The sequence below is a fragment of the Canis lupus genome, chromosome 10 (genome assembly GCF_011100685.1).
Source record: "Canis lupus familiaris isolate Mischka breed German Shepherd chromosome 10, alternate assembly UU_Cfam_GSD_1.0, whole genome shotgun sequence".
NCBI lineage: Eukaryota > Metazoa > Chordata > Mammalia > Carnivora > Canidae > Canis > Canis lupus.
Genome location: NC_049231.1, coordinates 11920816 through 11940630, shown reverse-complemented (window position 1 = coordinate 11940630; position 19815 = coordinate 11920816). Strand labels below are relative to the sequence as shown.

The 19815-nt window shown below is 39.6% G+C and overlaps 1 protein-coding gene across 1 annotated transcript; it reads right to left on the bottom strand.

Moving 5' to 3' along the window:
- Positions 1–1272: 1272 nt before the first annotated feature.
- Positions 1273–19715, bottom strand: CCT2 (chaperonin containing TCP1 subunit 2). The gene is given in 17 exon segments (XM_038549988.1): positions 1273–1566; positions 5337–5478; positions 6631–6730; positions 7001–7104; positions 7295–7423; positions 7816–7935; positions 10810–10913; positions 12920–13047; positions 13254–13354; positions 15188–15287; positions 15289–15391; positions 16199–16311; positions 16427–16503; positions 17025–17136; positions 18298–18363; positions 18483–18557; positions 19570–19715. Coding segments are annotated over 17 exon segments (1608 nt in total). The 5' UTR covers positions 19573–19715; the 3' UTR covers positions 1273–1535.
- Between the last annotated feature and the right edge of the window lie 100 nt (positions 19716–19815).

Sequence of the window (19815 nt, the reverse complement as noted above, 5' to 3'; positions counted from 1 at the left end):
GAGATAGTCTAGGTTTATGGCAACAGCGTAATAAGGGCTTCAAAGGATATGAATTCAAAGAAGGGAGTATCTTGGATGTGACAATGAAGATGCCATGTCTCATGAACGCTTACTTAAGATCACTGGAGAGAACATGCTCAAGCATCCTTGTAAGTAAGATCTTACTCTAGCTATTTAGTACTCAAGACAGATGTTCAAACCCACTTCTACTGAAACCTTTATAAGTTTTCTTGGTCGTGACAAGTTCACCTGTTCCATCTCAGGTGTGGGGATGAAAATGGATGTTATGATGTGATAAAGTACTTAAAAAAAATTCAGTACAATTCTTTTTGATCATCTCAGGAAAAGTTTCTCCTTTATGTGAATGTTGGAGGACATATACTAATATCGCAAAGAAAACCAAGTTTCCCCAGTTTTAACAGCTTCTACCAAAGTTATACTACAATGTTAAGACAAACTTTTCAGACAAAAACAAAACAGGACTGGGGTGCCTGGCTGACTCAGCCGGTAGAGCATGCGACTTCTTGATCTTAAGGTCAAGGGTTCAAGCCCCATGTGGCGCCTACCTTAGAAAAACAAACACAACCAAACAGGTCGTTTTATCCATGTTTCTTAGAAAACCTTTTTGCTCTATGGGAATAAAATGTCTCCCCATTAAGGTAGCAGAGGTACCCTATAAAACCTCAACCAACCTACTGCTGGGCTTTCTCTCATTTCTTGGGCATTCTCCTATACACTGATGAATAATCTCTGAATCTAAATTCACCTTTAAACCATTAATTTTACATGCCTATCTTTATCACTCTCGAATCCATTTGCCAAAAACAATAAACCCTAACACAACAATCAACAATGCTTAAATCTAACCACATCCATTTTAAGAGAATATTGCCTTTTTAAAGCATCAAAGATGCTTGAGAAGCAGCTTGTAACAAACGACTTTTAAAACAGGACCCCTTCAAACTTGAACAGAATCCATAATTATTTTCTTCTATGTAAGAGAACAGTATTTAGACTACCCAAAATGGAGAACTAAACCTTTAAGATACTTTTACTAAACAAAATTAAACACTAACAAAGGTTATATACAATTACAAACCAAGAGAGTAACCTGTATTTATCACATCTAACTTGGACTGGACAAGATCGTTATTTCAAAAACATATAAGGTCAATCATTAGTTAAACCAAACAACTCCATAGAGTATAATCGTTTGTTCCCATTAAATAATTAGAAATGATACAAAAAAAAAAATGATACAAACCACTAAGATAAGAACAATTAATCGTTCAAATTTTTATTTTGATGCACAGTATGAGAAACAAACTTTTAAATCATCTGAATCTTATGGAAAATGAAACAGCAAATAAATTAGACCCATGTTAAAATAGAAGGTCAGTTATACGTCCAAACTTAAGGATATAAGAGCCACAGATAAACTTCGATTCCACAGTCTTCTTTGAGAGGTCGAAGTCTTTCAAACACACCTTTGCTATGAACTAACTGGTCCAGAGCTCAACAGCACATGGGAATGTTTAACAGGGGTGGTGATCAGGGACACGTTTCCTGCAAGTATTATAAAACAGACACTTAAGAAAAACGCAATGGTAAAACTGAAAAGCAGGACTGTAACCAAAGGTTTACATTAAATACAAACCCATCTGGAATCCTCAAACCATTAAAACCGATTCCCTATAACAAGGATGTTTCTACCTCATAACTAACATCCCTCAATTATTACTGTATTAGTAAGAAGCCATTACAAAATCTGTGGACTGTGAAGACCTATAAATATTTAACAATTCTCAACTTCTCTAAACAACTTAACAAATACACGTTCTTCCCAAAAAAAGGCTAATTCATGTTTTCAACTAATGTGTTAGTCATTTTACTAAATCAAAGACAAAGACAGTTTACTCTTAACCAGAAGTTGTAAAATGACAAGGCTTTGGGCATCTAGATGAACATCTCTGGATCACTATCCTAAACGAATGAAAACAAATGCCAGCAAATAAGCTAGAAAAGGGTCAGACAACTCACTCAAGTATATCGACAATGCCTTTCACATACATCTGAGATTTTAAACTTTTATTCTCTGGTGAGAAAATAATGAATCTCTCAAGAAGGTGGCATGGCAGGTGTACTAGAGAATTTTTTTACTTAGTGCCTATGAGAATTTTTTTACTTAGTGCCTATGAGAATTTTTTTACTTAGTGCCACTGCTTCTAGAGAATTTTTTTACTTAGTGCCTATGAGAATTTTTTTACTTAGTGCCTATGAGAATTTTTTTACTTAGTGCCACTGCTTCTAGAGGCAAGTACAACAATCATTCTAGAGAAGCAGAAAAAGCATACAAACAGATCCAAAGAGCAGCATACTGGGACCATACAGAAAAAGATCTTCAGGACACCCGGGTGGCTCAGTGTTTGAGCGTCTGCCTGCAGCTCAGGGCGTGATCCCAGGGTCCGGGATCGAGTTTCGCATCGGGTTCCTTGCAGGGAGCCTGCTTCTTCCTCTGCCCCTCTCTCTGTGTCTCTCATGAATAAACATTTTAAAAACCTTAAAAGATCTTTAACCCTGAAGTTTTATGGGATGACTACAGGACGCTGAAAAACATCGGTAACAGAAAAAGTTCTCCAGCAGCTGTCACAGGTCAACTCCGGGAAAACAAGTCCCCTGGAGGTAAAATATGAAGAGTCCCCAGAGTCCAGTATGTTTGAGAAGGTGGAGTTAAACACAATTACTCAATGTTTCTTTACTGCAAATTACTGAGATCGTCTACCAAATTTAATAAAGACTTAAACCACTAAAACAGTGACAGCTGGGATGCCTGGGTGGCTCAGCGGTTTAGTGCCTGCCTTCCGCCCAGGGCGTGATCCTAGAGTCCTGGGATCGAGTCCCGCATCGGGCTCCACCCAAGGAGCCTGCTTCTCCCTCTGCCTGTGTCTCTGTCTCTCATGAATAAATAAACAAAACATAAATAAATAAATAAATAAATAAATAAATAAATAAATAAACAAACAAACAAACACATACATACATACAGTGACATCAGCTCAAACGAGGTATTATCGTGTGTACTTCAAATGTGGCTGAGGGTACCAAGTCACTGCAATGAGTGGGTGGCAGACCTTGCTGCCAACCCAGAAAACCTGATAGACCAGTTTCCTTTTGCTATCATTTTGCTTAAGGACAGGATATGGGGCACCTGGGTGGCTTAGCAGTTGAGCATCTGCCTTTGGCTCCGGTTGTGATCCCAGGGTCCTGGGATCGAGTCCTGCTATCAGGTTCCCCACAAGGAGCCTGTTTCTCCCTCTGCCTGTTGTCTCTGCCTCCCTGTCTCTCATGAATAAATAAATTTTTTAAAATCTTAAAAAAAAAAAACCCAAACAAGAGCAAACAACCATACTTAACCAACTTGCTGGCATAATTCTAAGAAAACTCTCAACTTCTCCTTCCCTCACCAATGTTCCATTCCAAAACACAGGCACTCCTCATTACCCTACCCTATCATAGTACCAGGACCAGAGAATCTTCAGATTTTTCAGCCCAGTTTTCCTTCCACTATACCACAGTAGATTTAAATACCATTTCCCCTTTTCTCTCTATGTCCAAATCGCTATTTTCTCCTCTTTCCTTCTTCTGATAGTAACAGAACAGCTGCCATTCACAGGAAGAAAGCCACTGAAGTGGGCGCTACCGGGTTCCGCACAGAGAATCCTTGTGACAGAGTCCATTTAAGGTGCAATCTCATAGTGCTCCTCCTACTCTCCTGTTCCAGAAACGAACTCTCCGTGCTCCCATCTAAAACCAAGCCCTCCTCCTGTTCTCCCATTCCTCCTCGCAGCCACTCAGCGGGCTGCCCCCCCTCCTGCATCCATCACCCCCAGAGATCACTCCCACCGACAGCACTGAATGCTCACTGTAGAGACCCATATCCTCTAGCTCCCATTCACAAGAGACTCCCCGAGAAAGCAGTTTATACATACATTTCCTCCAATTCTTCCCCTGGCCTCTGTTGAACCTAATTTAGACTTGTCCTCTCCACTCCACAAAACTGCTTGTTAAAAATACCAACGGCCTCTTTGCTAAATCAATCTTTAAGGTCAATTTTCAGGCTTTATCTTACTTATTCTTATCACCGTGGTGATCACTCCCCACCCTTAAGCACTTTTTCATTTGGCTTTTGAGACACACATTTCCTGGTCTTCCTCCTACCTCAGTGGCACCCACACCCCCAACCTTTCAAATTCTGTATTATGGAAAATTTCAAACATACAGAGATTGTATAAAGAATCCCCATGTATCCATTACCCAGTTTTAATAATTATCCTTTATCCATACTTTTATGTTCCTTTTTAGTGTCCTCTGCCAGTTGCTCTGAATCTTCCTAAACTTACTACTGGAGCTCTCAAGTGTTCAGTGCTTAAAATCGCTTTCTTCCTTTAGCTACATTCCCTCTTGGGGACACAATCAGTCTCACGGCTTTGAATGCCACATGTAGGCTGACAACTCCTAAACTTAGCAATCACACCTCAAACTTCTCTCCTAAACTACAGACTCAACTACCCAACTGCTTTCACAATGGAAAGCTCAAATGTCCAAGTCTGACACCCCCACCCTCCTTCCCAAAGTCTTCTGCATCTGAGATAAGAGAAATTCTCACTTCTCCAAGAAAAACCTTGGATGAGCCTTCATTCCCTTTCCTCTCACACCTTATATCCAAACCATAATCAAACTTAGCTGGCTCTACTTCAAAATCTTTTACCAACTCTTCTCACCAACCTTACCTGTATCTACTGGTACAAGCCACCGTCCTCCCCACCCATATCCCTGAACCACGGCCACTGAACAGGCAAAATTAACGTTTTTAATAACTACTAGTAAGAACAATTAAAATTATTAACTGCGGTGATCCTAGGTGGCTCAGCGGTTTAGCGCCTGCCTTTGGCCCAAGGCGCGATCCTGGAGTCCCGGGATCGAGTCCCGCATCAGGATCCCAGCATGGAGCCTGCAGACTCAGCCTGGTGAAAAGACATTTGTTCTTACTACTACAGCCCTTCACTCCCAATCTGGTTTTGACCTTTTCAAGCCTGGCTCTTGATGTGACCTTTCAATCCTGTGAGCTCCTCTATGTCACCCATACCTCTCTCCTCCTAAGCTTTTCTGCCTTAAATCTAAGAGTTGTGACTACGTATTTTAAATAACATGCATAACATTTTAGCATGCATAACATTTTAGCTACGCAGAAATGCCTTTTTCTATCAACTACAATTACCAAATACAATCATCTATTTGTTGCTTCCTAAAAACTGTTCATTAAAATGCTACAATACCTTGGTGCTGCTTTGATAATGTTGTCCACACGCAGAATCACCTCTGCTGCTTCAGCTGCACTCAAAAGAACTTGTCGCTTCACTTGGAAACTTTCTGTTATACCCAGTACTGCCATATCTCCGATGGTACCTTCCTTCATATCTGAAGAGAGAAAGTAATGTACTAAACAACTACAGTTTTAACTAAATTTAACAAAAATATCCCTAATGATATACAACAAATAAAATTAATCTTGTTATGAAAAATGAGATTACAAGACCACACTACCCAATTTGTTAGAGAAATTTCATCAACCTAACTCAAGCCTTTTAGAAAATGAAAATGTCAATTATTGGATCATCTGTATTAATGGAAGACAACTAGGTCAGGTAATGGAAATTTTACACAGAAAACCCAATCACCTGTTTTATTTTTTTTATTTTTATTTACTTATTCATGAGAGACAAAGAGGGAGAGAGGCAGAGACATAGGCAGAGAAAGCAGGCCCTATGCAGGGAGCCCGATGCAGGACTCAATCCCGGGAATCCAGGATCACGCCCCGGGCAGAAGGCAGGTGCCCAACCCTCGAGCCACCCAGCTGTCCCCTGTTTTTATCTATATACACGCATGTATGTGTGTATATATGTACACGCGTATATATAAAATTACTGCAAAAAATGCGCTCATCACTAATTACCATGGATTCTTAAGAACTGGAAGAGAATTCAAAAGCCATCTACTTTTCCTTTTAGGAGAATGCAATACTTGACTTTTTGACAGATATTATTCATTAGCTCTCTCTTCTCCGGTGCAGAATTATCTATCCTCTATGACTGCTCCTATGTCTTGGACAGTTGACTGGGAAATTTTTCTATTTGAATTATTAAATCTACCTCTTTGGTCACTTTTATCTATGTATCAAAGATCTGAGAAAAAAAAAAAAAAGATCTGCACTCAAGAATGTCTCATCTCTTAATAAGTTTCCCAGTGAGATTAGGATTTAATGTTGATTATACTCTAAGAAACTTAACAAAGTTTACATTTATTTCAGGATATTAGTACTATTTATGTATTTAAAATCCTAGCCACCACATAGTAAACTAATTACAAGTCTTCTAACTAACTCTATAACCCCTTATGAAGAACACTCCTGAGAGTGCTGAAAATAGGAAGTTAAACATTCTCCTAAGATATGTAATGGTTACAGAGGCAAGCACCACAGGAATCTTCTCTATGGTTACCAGAATTCATCTTAAAAAAAAAAAAAATTTGTTATTACCCTTACTTATTACAGGGTTCTAACCGACTTCTTACCCAGGCCAGCAGTTGTGTTGCCTTCACTGTGGGCAGCTCGCAGCTGGGCCACCAGGTCTGCACTGTCGTAGCCTGCGTTATCAGCTATGATAGTTGGCAGCTATAAAGTGAAAAAGACAAATGGTAACCATTTGTCATTTACTTCCACCTAGGACTTTTAAAAATCATACATTTATATGCAACGTAAAATTGTTCCCTTTGTAATTACTACTCATCATAAAGATAAACTACAGAATCAAATTTAAGCAGTGTGAACCAGTTTTTTCTTAAAGCCAAAAACACAAATGTGTCCAAAACAGAAAAATGTATTCATTTAAAAAACCATCAACACTCACAAAATTTATAAATTCAGATCTCTTTATCAACTTACCATTCTCAGTGCTTTAGCATAAGACTCCATCGCAACAGCTTCTTTGCCTGGTGTTCTACTGGCAAGCTGTGTCACAGCATGAGCCATCAGCATCTCAGAACAGCCTTCAGATTAAAATGAAATTCCAGTAAAATATGATGTTTAGTTATCTCCAACAAACTCAATTACTGATTTTCCTTCAAACATGTAAAATATTTTAAAATTAAGTATAAATGCACTATATATATCATATCATTATAGCCAAAACATTCACTGTCTTTATAAAACATGGTTTAATACTTTTAAAACACTTACCTCCTCCATACACTGTTCTAGAATCCTTCACAGTTTGGGCAAGAACACAAAGAGCATCATGCAAAGATCTTTCTGCTTCATCTAAAATCTGTTGAGTGGCACCACGCAGAACAATGGTACAAGCTTCACCTGAAGTTAAAAAATAATATTCTTAGGTCACTGTGAATACTTAGTTACATAACAGTAAAGAGTTTGTCTTCTATTTATGCAGATACTGGTTATGATTACTACTTGATTTAAAAATGAACATGTCCTCGGCTGTTATACATTCTTTTTTGCTAATAATCCATGTTCACAGTAATTCTAAATTATCTAGAAAACAATCATGTTGAATACACACTGTTCACAAAGGCAAGGTTAACATGAATCTGACCTCAAGAGACTGAAATTAACATGCATCCTATGCTTCTCAAGAACTAAGACACATCACATTCCACTAAACATAGTAACTATTTCTTTTAAATTCAATGGAGCCTATCAAAGATTTAGGAACCTAAATCAGGATCTACATAATCACTTACCAAGGGCTACCCCAGAAAAGTGGATAAGTTTATCTTCTCCAATCATGACTTCCTCAATAAGCTTGCAACTTCCAAGCTTCACTAGTTCTGGGTGGTCAAAGGTAGAGGCAATTTCACCACCTATGAACATGAACATATGTTAGTTAAACACACATGTTTAAAATTTGTTTTCTAACAAGAACTAATGAACACATTTAAGTTGACTGCTTACTATATACCAAGCACTCTTTTAAGCACTTCACATAAATTGACTAATCTTTATACAAAAACTCTCATGAGAGATATTACCCGATACAAAATAATAAAATTGAGGCAAAGAGATACTTAGCTTCTCATTCAAGGTTACATAGCTCAAACAAAAATATGGTGAAGCTGGGATTCAAATCCAAGTACTCTGTTTTCAGACTTACCTGTGCATACTCTATTTCCATAAGCTTAAACTGGGATTTTAACATTTACTGTTAAGCCTGAATTTAAATTCAGATTCTCTGTTGAATCTGGTCTAGACGACTAGTACCCTCATGATCCAATTTCCCAAAATATGAAAGTATTTGACTAGTTCATTACGTCAACAGATGTAGACATTAGAAACTGCTTAGAGTATCAGAAACCTGCTAATCATCAACTGAAATCTCAGAAAGCCCCTGTAAGACTTAGAAAAAGGGGAGACCTATATTAAGAATTTCCCAGAGCAAACCTCATGAGGTGTCAAAAAAGTAAATGTATCTTGGGGCGCCTGTGTGGCTCAGTCGGTTAAGCATCCAACTCTTGGTTTTGGCTCAGGTTATGATCTCAGGGTCATGAGATAGAGTGGTGTGTCAGGCTCGCACTCAGTGTGGAGTCCACTTGTCCCTCTCCCTCAGCAGCTCCTCTCCCATGTACTCGCTCAAATAAATAAAATCTTTTAAAACAAAAACTAAATATATTTTATTGCGTCTTATTTCTATTCCTATTTTCCTTCCATCTTCCCTGGTGTAAACTGAAAGGTTCAGCCATTTCCTTTTCTGGTTTTAACTGTAAAAGTTGTTTCCATCTTAAAATCCTTTTCTCTAAGTTTATTACTCTTTTAATAAAGCAGATTCCCTCTATCATCATCAACCAACCCTTTTCATACTCCTTACTGTTAAGTCTGAATTACTGATACTTGACATCTAATTTACAGAAAATTTATTAAAAAGACTCAGATCTTTCCAACTCAGCTGATTTATACTCATCTGTACAGCTGAAGCTTGACTGGTCTGCACCTGAGCCTGCTATGTGTTCTAGATAGACGCAAGATATTTGGGACACCACACCCCCAAAATGAGACTAATTTGGCTGATGAGAATTTTCACTTAGCCACATCTGAGAAAATATTTCTAGACATTACGAGAGCCAACTTCACACACCTTGACAACACACAATTTAAGAATGGGAGGAACCACAGGGTTAACGTTGCATTTGGTTGTGCTTGGCGCAGTGAATTTTCTTCTGAGTGTATGTGGCAATGTATCAAGTCGATATCAAACTTATCCCATGAATGTGCTATCATTAACGTTTATTTCTTATGTCGTATCTTTTAATTTTTTGCCTTAAAGGAGAAATTACCCCGTAAATTTTATCACCTTAAGCAAGTGATAGATATGTAATGGCTCTTAAAGAACTCTTTAAGTATGGGGATGCCTGGGTGGCTCAGTGGTTGAGTGTCTGCCCTCAGCTCAGGTCACAGTCCTGGATTTCCAGGATCGAGTCCCACATCGGGCCCCCTCCCCTGCAGGGAGCCTGCTTCTCTCAATCATGAATAAATAAATAAAAATAAAATCTTAAGAAAAAAAAAACTAGAAGTACGTTAATGGCTTTTTTTAAAAAAGATTTTATTTATTTATTCATGAGAGTTACAGAGAAAGAGAGAGGCAGAGACACAGGCAGAGGGAGAAATGTGGGACTCGATCCCAGTTCTCCAGGATCATGCCCTGGACTGAAGGTGGCGCTAAACCACTGAGCCACCCAGGCTGCCCCCCTAATGGCTCTTAAAGAACTTTAATTAAAGTAACCTCTCTTCAAAGTAATTAAAGGAAAAACATCTCTTTTTAGGTCAGAAGACCACACTTCTCAAAATATTAAGAGCGGATTAAGAAGTTACTCTGAAATGAAACCAATTCTACCCTTAATAATAATTAGCATACTTCTAATACTCATGGCACTCGAAAACTGATTTTATATCTCAAAACCCTCTTCTTAATTCTCATTGCAGGATCCCAAACCAACTTTCCAACCCATTCATTCATTTTCAAAGCCCTGAAAATTAGAGAATAAAGGCTGCAAAACGTAGTCTTTCAAGGGCTACTTAGTGGTTATTTTAAAAACTACTACTACAATAAAAAGTCAAGTTGCTCGTTGTCATTTTGATGTCAGACATTATCTTACTTTTAAACAAATTTCTATTCCACACAACTGGGATTTTCAAACTCATACCTCTATTGGAGTGTATCACACTATACTAACTTTTCATTATTCATTGCTGGATTGTTTCACATGTAGTTCAACATTACTTCCACGAATTTAAAAAAGTTAACAGAAATAATGTTTAAGCACTGGACCCACACTCTCTGACACAGTCAAGTGTTCAGTAAACGTTACTATTATAACTTACTGCAAAGGGCACAAAGCATTTGAGACTCAGCACTAGAAATAAACAAATGAATAAACTAGATAAAACTTAGTCCTTAAGGTTTAGTTTTAGACTAGGGGTAGAACACTGGTCCTGTGCGTTTGTGAGAAAAGACCTATTATCTTTAAAACAATGCAACAAAAAGTTACCTATAGCTATAGCAAACATGGCAGATAATTTGGTTATCTAAGGATGTCAAAAAACTGTTTCTGAGAATAATGAAGATATTCTCAAGTTCCTTAAAAAGTATGTCTTTGTACTCTGAACAGTGTAAATTACATATATTAACATTCAATAAATCCAAGAGTGATTAATGTTCGAAATTAATGTCTTTTTTCTCCTACCTGTAACAAGAGCTAGGCGTTCCACACCTGCAAAATCTGCATGTTCGATAGCCATAACACCAGCAGCACCAAAGAGCTGTTCAGGGTAATTGTAAATTAACTGCCTATAAATAAAAATGTTCAAAATTGTTACTTCACAAGGCTAAAAAACATGGAACCATTTTTTCCTTACCAATAAGGAAATACAAATTAGAAATCCCCTATCTTCCCTATGCAGTAATTCATAAATTATATAACTTAACTGCAATAGCACTGCAAACAGATAGTTTTTTTATATTGCTATTGACAGGATAAACCGGACCATAATCCTGAAAAGCAATGTAACAGAAATCCATCAAAAACCTATCAATGCTCACATGCTTTAATTCCACTTCGGAGGCTCTACAGTAAGAAAATGAATTTAAACGTTAAAAATCTTTAATGAAGGGATGTATAAAAATTTTTACAATCAACAGCAAAACCTGCCAATGACTCAATGTCTATCAGGAATGTGTTTGTGCAAATCACAATTTACCAATTATGAAAGCTTGATATTTTAAGTAAAAATTTATACTGTTAAGTCAAAAAAAACAAAAAAAGGCAAGTTATAAAGGCCTATGTTCACAACTAAGTGAAAAACTGGAATTAGAAACCACACATACACACACAAGTCGGCTTAATAAAAATTTCAGGAAGGTTAGACCTCAGATTGTTCCTATTTTATCTCCCAAAATGAGCATGTTATTTTTATAATAGGAGTAAAAAGGACACATTTAGAAGTTTAGAACTTAAAAAAAATTTTTAAACAAATAATCAGTGTAAGGGTCTCCTCTGGTTGGCTCAGTTAAGCCCCCAACTCTTGATTTCAGCTCAGGTCATGATTTCATGGCTGTGGGATAGAGCCCCACATCAGGCTCCACACTGGGCATGCAGCCTGCTTAGGATTCTCTTTGCCCCTCCCTGCAAATATTTGATTTTCCATCAAATATTAACTGTCAAAGTTAACCACTGCCATTTTATTGCTAGGAATATGCTGTTTCTCTTGGTCTTTTCACCATTTAAAACAATCCAAAGGATTTAAGTAGAGAAAATTAGACAGAGACCCTGAGATAGGAATGAGCAAATAGTTCAAAGCAGTGGGTTCAGGCCGCCTGAACCTGGAAGCAATTAGAAGACTTTCTACCCAAACTCCAGCCTGGGCTTCTGGAGCAAAAGGGCGACATGGTGAGTACCGGACTCCTCTACTGCCTACTCTAGACCCTACTGCGAGGTGGCACTCACTACCGTTGGATCCTGGGTATGTGGTCCCGTAACATCAAGGACTCAAAGATGGAAGGAAGCTGGCCAGAGAGGCATGGAAGAAAGCTGTGAGTGAGTGCCTACCTCCTGGACACGGATTCCGTGTTATGCTGCCTCAGACCACTGGAGTGGATAGACTTTTTTTTTTTTTTAAGAGTCATGACTTTTTATAGTCTTTTCTAGTTTTACTGAAGAAACTTTTCTATTGCCTTTGGGGGAAAACAAAAATCTACAGACACTTTAGATACTAACAATTAAAAGTTCACAGTTTACACATACTTTCATACAAAAAAAAAGACCTAAAACTATTACTTTTCATCTCTTCGTTCTTGTTTTATTCCTTTGCTATTGGTTTTTGGCTACTTCAAACTCCCACCACTTAATATGGAATTGAATCTCTTCACCAGGGACGTCTGGGTGGCTCAGGTCATGATCCCTGGGTCCAGGGAGCGAGTCTCACATTGGGCTCCCTGCGTGGAACCTGTTTCTCCCTCTCTGCCTGTGTCTCTGCCTCTGTCTCTAATAAGTAAATAAAATCTTTGGGGAAAAAAAAAAAGTATCAAAAAAAAAATCTCTCTACTACTATATGTATACTATAGCCCAAGACTAAAATATAACTGCCAGAGCAGAAAACTTATTAATGTAACAAAGCTTATTAAGTATATTAACATAAAACAGTACCATCATTGTGATGCAAATGCCGTTATAAAATTCTATTTGAAAAAAAAAAAACCGTTCCTAACAACATGTCACTAATATGAAGTATTTCCGTCTTTGCAGACAAAAACCATTTATTAGATTACAAATATTGTTAGCAAAAGCGCATACAGACCTGTTAATAAAGCAATTTATCCCATGCTTAAGAATACGTTCAACTTTCTCCTTCATTTTTTCCTTTTCGGCATGTTCTATTTCAGCAACCTTTGCTGTAGAATCAACTCTTACTCTGGAACCAAATATCTAAGACAAAGAAAAGCATAAACAGTAGGATCACTTTCTTTTACTTTTAAGAGTCCCACAGCAAAAACATTTTTATGTAAATACACTAAAACGACATATTTGAATACATTCATATATGTTTCTAGGTTTTTTTAGCGCAACTCATTTTGAGCCAGAGTTTATAAAGCAGCTAATAATTAGAATTCCAAGAAACATAGTGAACGTACCTTTATTTTGTCTGTATCCATACCAGTATTTGCAATGAGAATTTTAGCATTTTCAATTCGCTTTGGTTGATTTACTCCAATTTTTTTATCCAACAGAAAGCCTACAATAGAATGTTGTAATACTTCAAAATATGTTGATAAATCTTTATGTCTGCTTTATTAAGTTACTCTTTCAAAGAACACATTTAAGTTCAATTCCCAAACTCCTAGAACCTATAAAGCTTTTCACTAAAGCAAGTGATCATAAAAATCAATTTAGCAGGTGGAAATCTTAAGGGCACAGCACAAATATTAAAATAAACATAGTATTTTGAAACTTGTTTCACATGTAACAAAATATGCAGTTGTGGATTGTAATATAAAGCTACTAAGTCCACTTTCATTAGCTTAAAACCAACCCAAAGAAAAATGGTGAAGATTCAGGAAAACAAGGTATTGCTAGAGATTACTAAACTTTTTAAAGAACTGAGGCTGGTGATAAAATTTTAAAAAAGAAAAGAAAAAAGCGCATGTACAATGGAGTCAGACAAACCTAGCCCCAATCATGTCCATGCTGCTTACAGGCTCTATGTGTGCAACCTTGGACAAATTAACCTTAGCTATTCATGTGTAAAACAAGAGTTATCACCACTGGCAAAGATTCTAGTTTCCAGCCTATGGGCCTGTGATTTGGAATTCTCTTTCCAGGCTTCCTTTAGATGCACACATAACTTTCACCTTTTTAAGCCATTACCATCTTGAGTTTTCTGCTCTATTCAGATGAACCTAATTCTCAATCACTGGAATCGATACCATGAGGAATAAACGACATTTTAAGCAAAATTTGTATTAGAATACTTGTACAGAACACTCAAAAATGGTAGCTATCCTGTTTTCATCACCTTTCCTCACCATTAGCCCCTATTAAAAATGCTACACAGCCCTTGCATATAAATTCAACAAGAGTATTTTCAGAATTGTTACTCCCTTGAAATAGAGACAAATAACATACAGTAAGATCTGGAGACAAATCACTGGTAAAGCTGTTTCTCCTCTATAGAAGAGAATGCTTACACATTTGATAAATACAATATAAAGATGTTTCGGGGTAGGGGGATGGGGTAGCTGGGTGATGGGCACTGAGCAAGGCACGTGAATATGATAGGCGCTACATGTCATATGCAACTGAGAAATTACTGAACACTGCAAATGAAACTAATGGTGTACTACATTAGCTAGCTGAATTTAAATTAAAGGTATTTTGAGGGATCCCTGGGTGGCGCAGCGGTTTGGCGCCTGCCTTTCGCCCAGGGCGCGATCCTGGAGACCCGGGATCGAATCCCACGTCGGGCTCCCTGGTGCATGGAGCCTGCTTCTCCCTCTGCCTGTGTCTCTGCCTCTCTCTCTCTCTCTCTCTCTCTCTCTCTCTCTCTCTGTGACTATCGTAAATAAATAAAAAAATTAAGAAAAAATTAAAAATAAAATAAAATAAAATAAAGGTATTTTGAAAAATTCATACTCTAAGAACAAAATATGTTATTACTAAGGAAATTGTAGTTGCTAAAACATTTATTACTTTTTAAGAAAACCAAGAACTAAAACTTCAATACCTACCAGCTAAATGATACGACTTACACTAACTTCCTGGAAAAAGTGCCATTTCAGAATAGCTTTTATTAAAACTGTAATTTCTTTACTAGAGACTGCAAGAACTTCAAGGTATAAAGTGAAACCTTTGAGATTATCAAAGAAATGCTGGCATGGTGTGAAATGAAGCACACAGTTAAGTATGAGAAGCGGATTAAAAAGACAAAAACGGTTGCAATATGATTTGTACCCTTCAAGACTTTTCTGGCTTTGTAAAGTGTCACTAGTCCCAACGAGCTAAAAAGATTCACTATTTATCCTTCAACACCTGACGAAAGCCTGTTTTCCCATATTCAACACACACATACCTTCATCTAAATAGGAATCTGCCAGACTTCCTCCTAGCTTCTTGATGACATGAATTGCCTCCAGATTACCAGAACCTTTCAGTCTGAGAACAGCTTCTACCGGCTAACTGAGTAAAGTGGTCTTTGTGATGAGTAAGAAGTTTTGAGGACAATGTTGTTCCCGCAATGTTCATTAAATCTTGACGGAACTTAACTTCGTCAGAACTAAAAGAAAGGAAAAAAAAAAAAAAGCAAAAAGACTCATGCCTGTTTTTAAAATGCTTCTCCAAAGATATCAGTCCTATTTTTTTCTTCAAAATTCATCCAAATACTTGTCAAAAGATAATTTCACCTCAGTCAGGGCTCTAAGCTTTGGCAAAAGAATTAAAGTTCACCAGCAATCAAGAAACGCACAATTAAAGGATACTACACCTTCCCCACCAATCTGGCAGCACACCAAAATAGAAACACAAGCAGACAAAATAATACCAAATGCTTCAAGAACACGGATAAATGAGTATTGCTATACAGATGCTATACAGATTATCGAGAGTGAAAAATAAAGGTTTTCTAGAGAATTATTTGTAAATAAAAATGTCTTAAAATACACATATACATTTGAACCCAACAATTACACTTCCTGAAACATTTTTCTGGTTAAGAGGTTTGTCACAACTGTTATCGTAAATCTTAAATTTATCAAAATACAGATCTCCAACTCTAGATAGATAAACTATACTATAATCAAATGTTTACCTGTTAAAATATTGAAGAAAATATTAACATTCAGAAATATGCTTATTATTCAATTAGTTAGAAGCTAAAAAACCCTCTACACAATGACTCTGTGTTTTGTTTTTTTGTGATTTTACATTCTGGAGTGTAATGTGGGGATGTTTTGTTATTGGGACAGGATGAGGCAACAGGGTCATGTTTCTGTATGCTCTTCACTATTCTCCAAACTTCCTGCATCGAGCATCATTTTGAAAAAAATGTTAAAAGTTTAAAACAGTATTATTTTGGTATACTGACCCATGATCAACTGCAGAATTCAACAGAGCCTGTCTTGCTGCCTTTGTGGCTTCTCTCCAACCCGCAATGATGGTCTGTGGGTGAATCTTTTTTGCAATCAAAGTTTCTGCTTCCTATTAATAAACGGTGGAAAACATTCAATAGAAAACACACAGAAAGAACTCAACTACTTCTGATACAAGAGCAAAAAACAGTAAAATGAGGTTAAAGTTGCTCAGATACCCTTACCCTTAGTAATTCTGCTGCTAGCACAGTAACAGAGGTAGTACCATCACCAACTTCATCATCTTGAACCCTTGACATATCTAGAAGTAAGAAACTAGTTCGTAACTCATTTATATTTGATATAAATGCATTCTGAATTACTTCTCCATAGCTTACCTAATTCTCCAAACATATTGACTACTAACCTCAATCTCACTTATCTAGGTTTCCTCACTGGACAAACTCTTTAGAGATTCTCAGCCTAGAAATGTTTTATTATTAATTGCATGGCACTTCAGAAGCTTTTAGTTTACTAATGGTAGTAATTAAAAATTGGACATCAATTAACTGAAAAGTAGTCAATAAAGCCTAGTTAAAAATCATTTCAGGGGCGCCCAGGTGGCTCAGTGGTTTAGCACCTGCCTTCGGCTCAGGGCGTGATCCTGGGGTCCTGGGATCGAGTCCCGCATAGGGCTCCGTGCATGGAGCCTGCTTCTCCCTCTGCCTGTGTCTCTGCCTCTCTCCGTCTCTCATGAGTAAATAAATAAAATCTTTTAAAAAATAAATTAAAAAAAATGTGTTTTAAAAATGGTAAAAAAAACTTTATCACTTTCAGACTTACCAACTAAAACTTTAGCTGCTGGATTGTCCACACCGATGTTTTTTAGAATAGTTGCACCATCATTAGTTACCATAAGGGAAGCATCTCGTCCACTGCTTAATAGAATTTTATCCTAAAAGGAACAGATTTGATTCAAGTTAAGATACAAACACATCTGGAAGAATGTATGGGTCAATCAGTACTCTCATATTCTGCTAACGTGTAAATACTCTGGATGGCAATTTGGCAAAAATCCAAATTTTTCCAGTGCATACACTCTGTAAGCAAACCCTGGTGTTTGTCCCCAAAAACACTCAAACAAGGAGACATTAACCAGGTTGTTTCAGCACCACAATAGCAAAAACAATGGAAACAAACTAAGTGTCCCTCAATGTGGTTTAATAAATAGAAAATACAGATTATCTATACTAAAAAGGATTTTCTTAAAACCTACAGAAAAGGGGCAGCCCGGGTGGCTCAGCAGCTTAGCACCACCTTCAGCCCAGAACCTGAACCTGGAGACCTGGGATTGAGTCCCACGTTGGGCTCCCTGCGTGGAGGCTGCCTCTCTCTCTCTCTCATGAATAAATAAAATATTTTTTTTAAAAAAACCTACAGAAAAAGTACACAAAGTAGTATCTTTAAAGAATACATGTAACAAAACACATAATAGGCGCCTAAATCTATTGGGAACATTTACACCCAGATAGAAGAATGGTTGTCACTGGAGAAGGGATTGAAGATGGTGGTCTAAGGGGCTTTAGTTGTATCAGCACTGTTCTGATTTTTAGGAAAGAGAACCTATCCATGTCTTAACATATATAAAAGTTAATTTTGAAGTTTAAAAAGCATCCCCAGAGGGACGCGTGGGTAGCTCAGTGGCTAAGCATCTGCCTTTAGCTCAAGGCATGATCCTGAAGTCCTGGGATCAAGTCCCACATGAGGCTCCCTGCATGGAGGCTGCTTCTCCCTCTGCCTGTGTCTCTGCCTCTCTAATGAATAAATAAAATCTCAAAAAAAAATTTTTTTTAATTTTTATTTATTTATGATAGTCACACACAGAAAGAGAGAGAGAGAGAGAGGCAGAGACACAGGCAGAGGGAGAAGCAGGCTCCATGCTCCGGGAGCCTGACATGGGATTCGATCCTGGGTCTCCAGGATCGAGACCTGGGCCAAAGGCAGGCGCCAAACCGCTGTGCCACCCAGGGATCCCCCCAAGAGGGAGTTCTTAAATAGATTTCCAACAACGGGTCTCAAGCAGCATCGAACCATACGGATTCCTTGTTGTCCTTACCATGCCCTTAGGTCCTAGGGTGCTCTTCACCAAGTCTCCAATAGCAATGGCACCAATAAAAGACGACTGGAATAATTAAAAAAAAAAAAAAGATAAAGAAATTAGAAGTAAAAATCAATCTTACAGTCTGAAAATTCGTAAAGTGCAACAGCAAGACTTTTAGAGAATGGGAGAAGGCAGCTTACCAGCCGAGCCGTCTCCGCTCTCTCTTCATCAGCTCCAGCCTTGAAGATGTTCACAGGTGCGAGGGAAAGGGACGCCTGAAAGAAGAAGAAAAAAAAAAAAATCAACAATCAGCTTGAATACCAATATTTAACGCGTATTGATGCATTCCTGCTAGAAATACGTGTAGGCATTTAAGAGAGGTCAGTTCACGGCAGAAGCGCACTTCGCACTTCTCCCAGCAAATGACGTTGTGCATCACCCCGGGGCGGAGGTCTGCGGAAGCGGGGACGAGGGGCTGCAAAGCTGTGTGAACGAGGGGATCTGCGGGCGCTCGCCCTCCGGGTAAACATCACAGCGCGGAGGAGGGCTGTGCAGGCTGAACACGGGGCAGCCCTAGCGCCGCCTGCGGCCCGGGCCGTGACCCCGGGGTCCCAGGATCGAGTCCCGCGTCGGGCTCCCAGTGGGGAGCCTGCTTCTCCGTCCGCCTGTGTCTCTGCTTTAATCAACAAATAATTTTTTTTTTTTTTTAAAGGCTTGGGGATCCCTGGGTGGCTCAGCGGTTTGGCGCCTGCTTTGGGCCCAGGGCGTGACCCCGGGGTCACGGGATCGAGGCCCAGGTCGGGCTCCTGCGTGGAGCCTGCTTCTCCGACTCTCTCTCTCTCTCTGTGTCTATCATGACTAAATAAATAAATAAATCTTTTAAAAAAAAAAAAAAGGGTTAAGGTGGCTTTGAGGCCGAGGTAGGCAGGAGCCTCCATCTGCGCCCGCGGCTCCACGCCCCGCCCCGCCCCGCCGAGGAGGGCGGGGCCTGCCGCGCCAGCCCGCCCCGGGCACTAGAAGCTTCTCCGCGCGGCTGAGCCCGGGGCCTCGGGCCCTGGGAGCAGCCGAGCCCGCCCGAGACGCGGCACCGAATGCCCGCACCCCCCACCCCCCCCGCGCCGGGAGCGACAGAGGGCTCGGCCGGCGGCCCGCGCCATGCGCGGCGGGCGGCCTCGCGGGACGGACACGAGGAGCCTGCGGCGACGGGAGGGCGGACGCGAGGGGCGGCGGGGGGCGGGGGGCGGGGGGCGGCGGGGGGCTTGGGCAGGGCCGCGGGGCCAGACTCACCATGGTTCCGCGGCTTCGGCACACGCGCTCGCCCCTCACGGCTCACGCCCGGGACCGGAGGGAAGAGAAGCCGGAAATGACGGCACACGCTCCACCGCAGGGGGCGGGGCCCGGCCGGCGCGCGCCGCTGCCGCCTGGCGCCGCCCTCTGGGCCAGGGCGGGGAAGCCGTTGGGAGCGGAGGACGGCGTCGGAAACGTAGCACGTCACAGGGAGGGGGCGGGGCTTCGGCTCACGCTCCGCCCCCT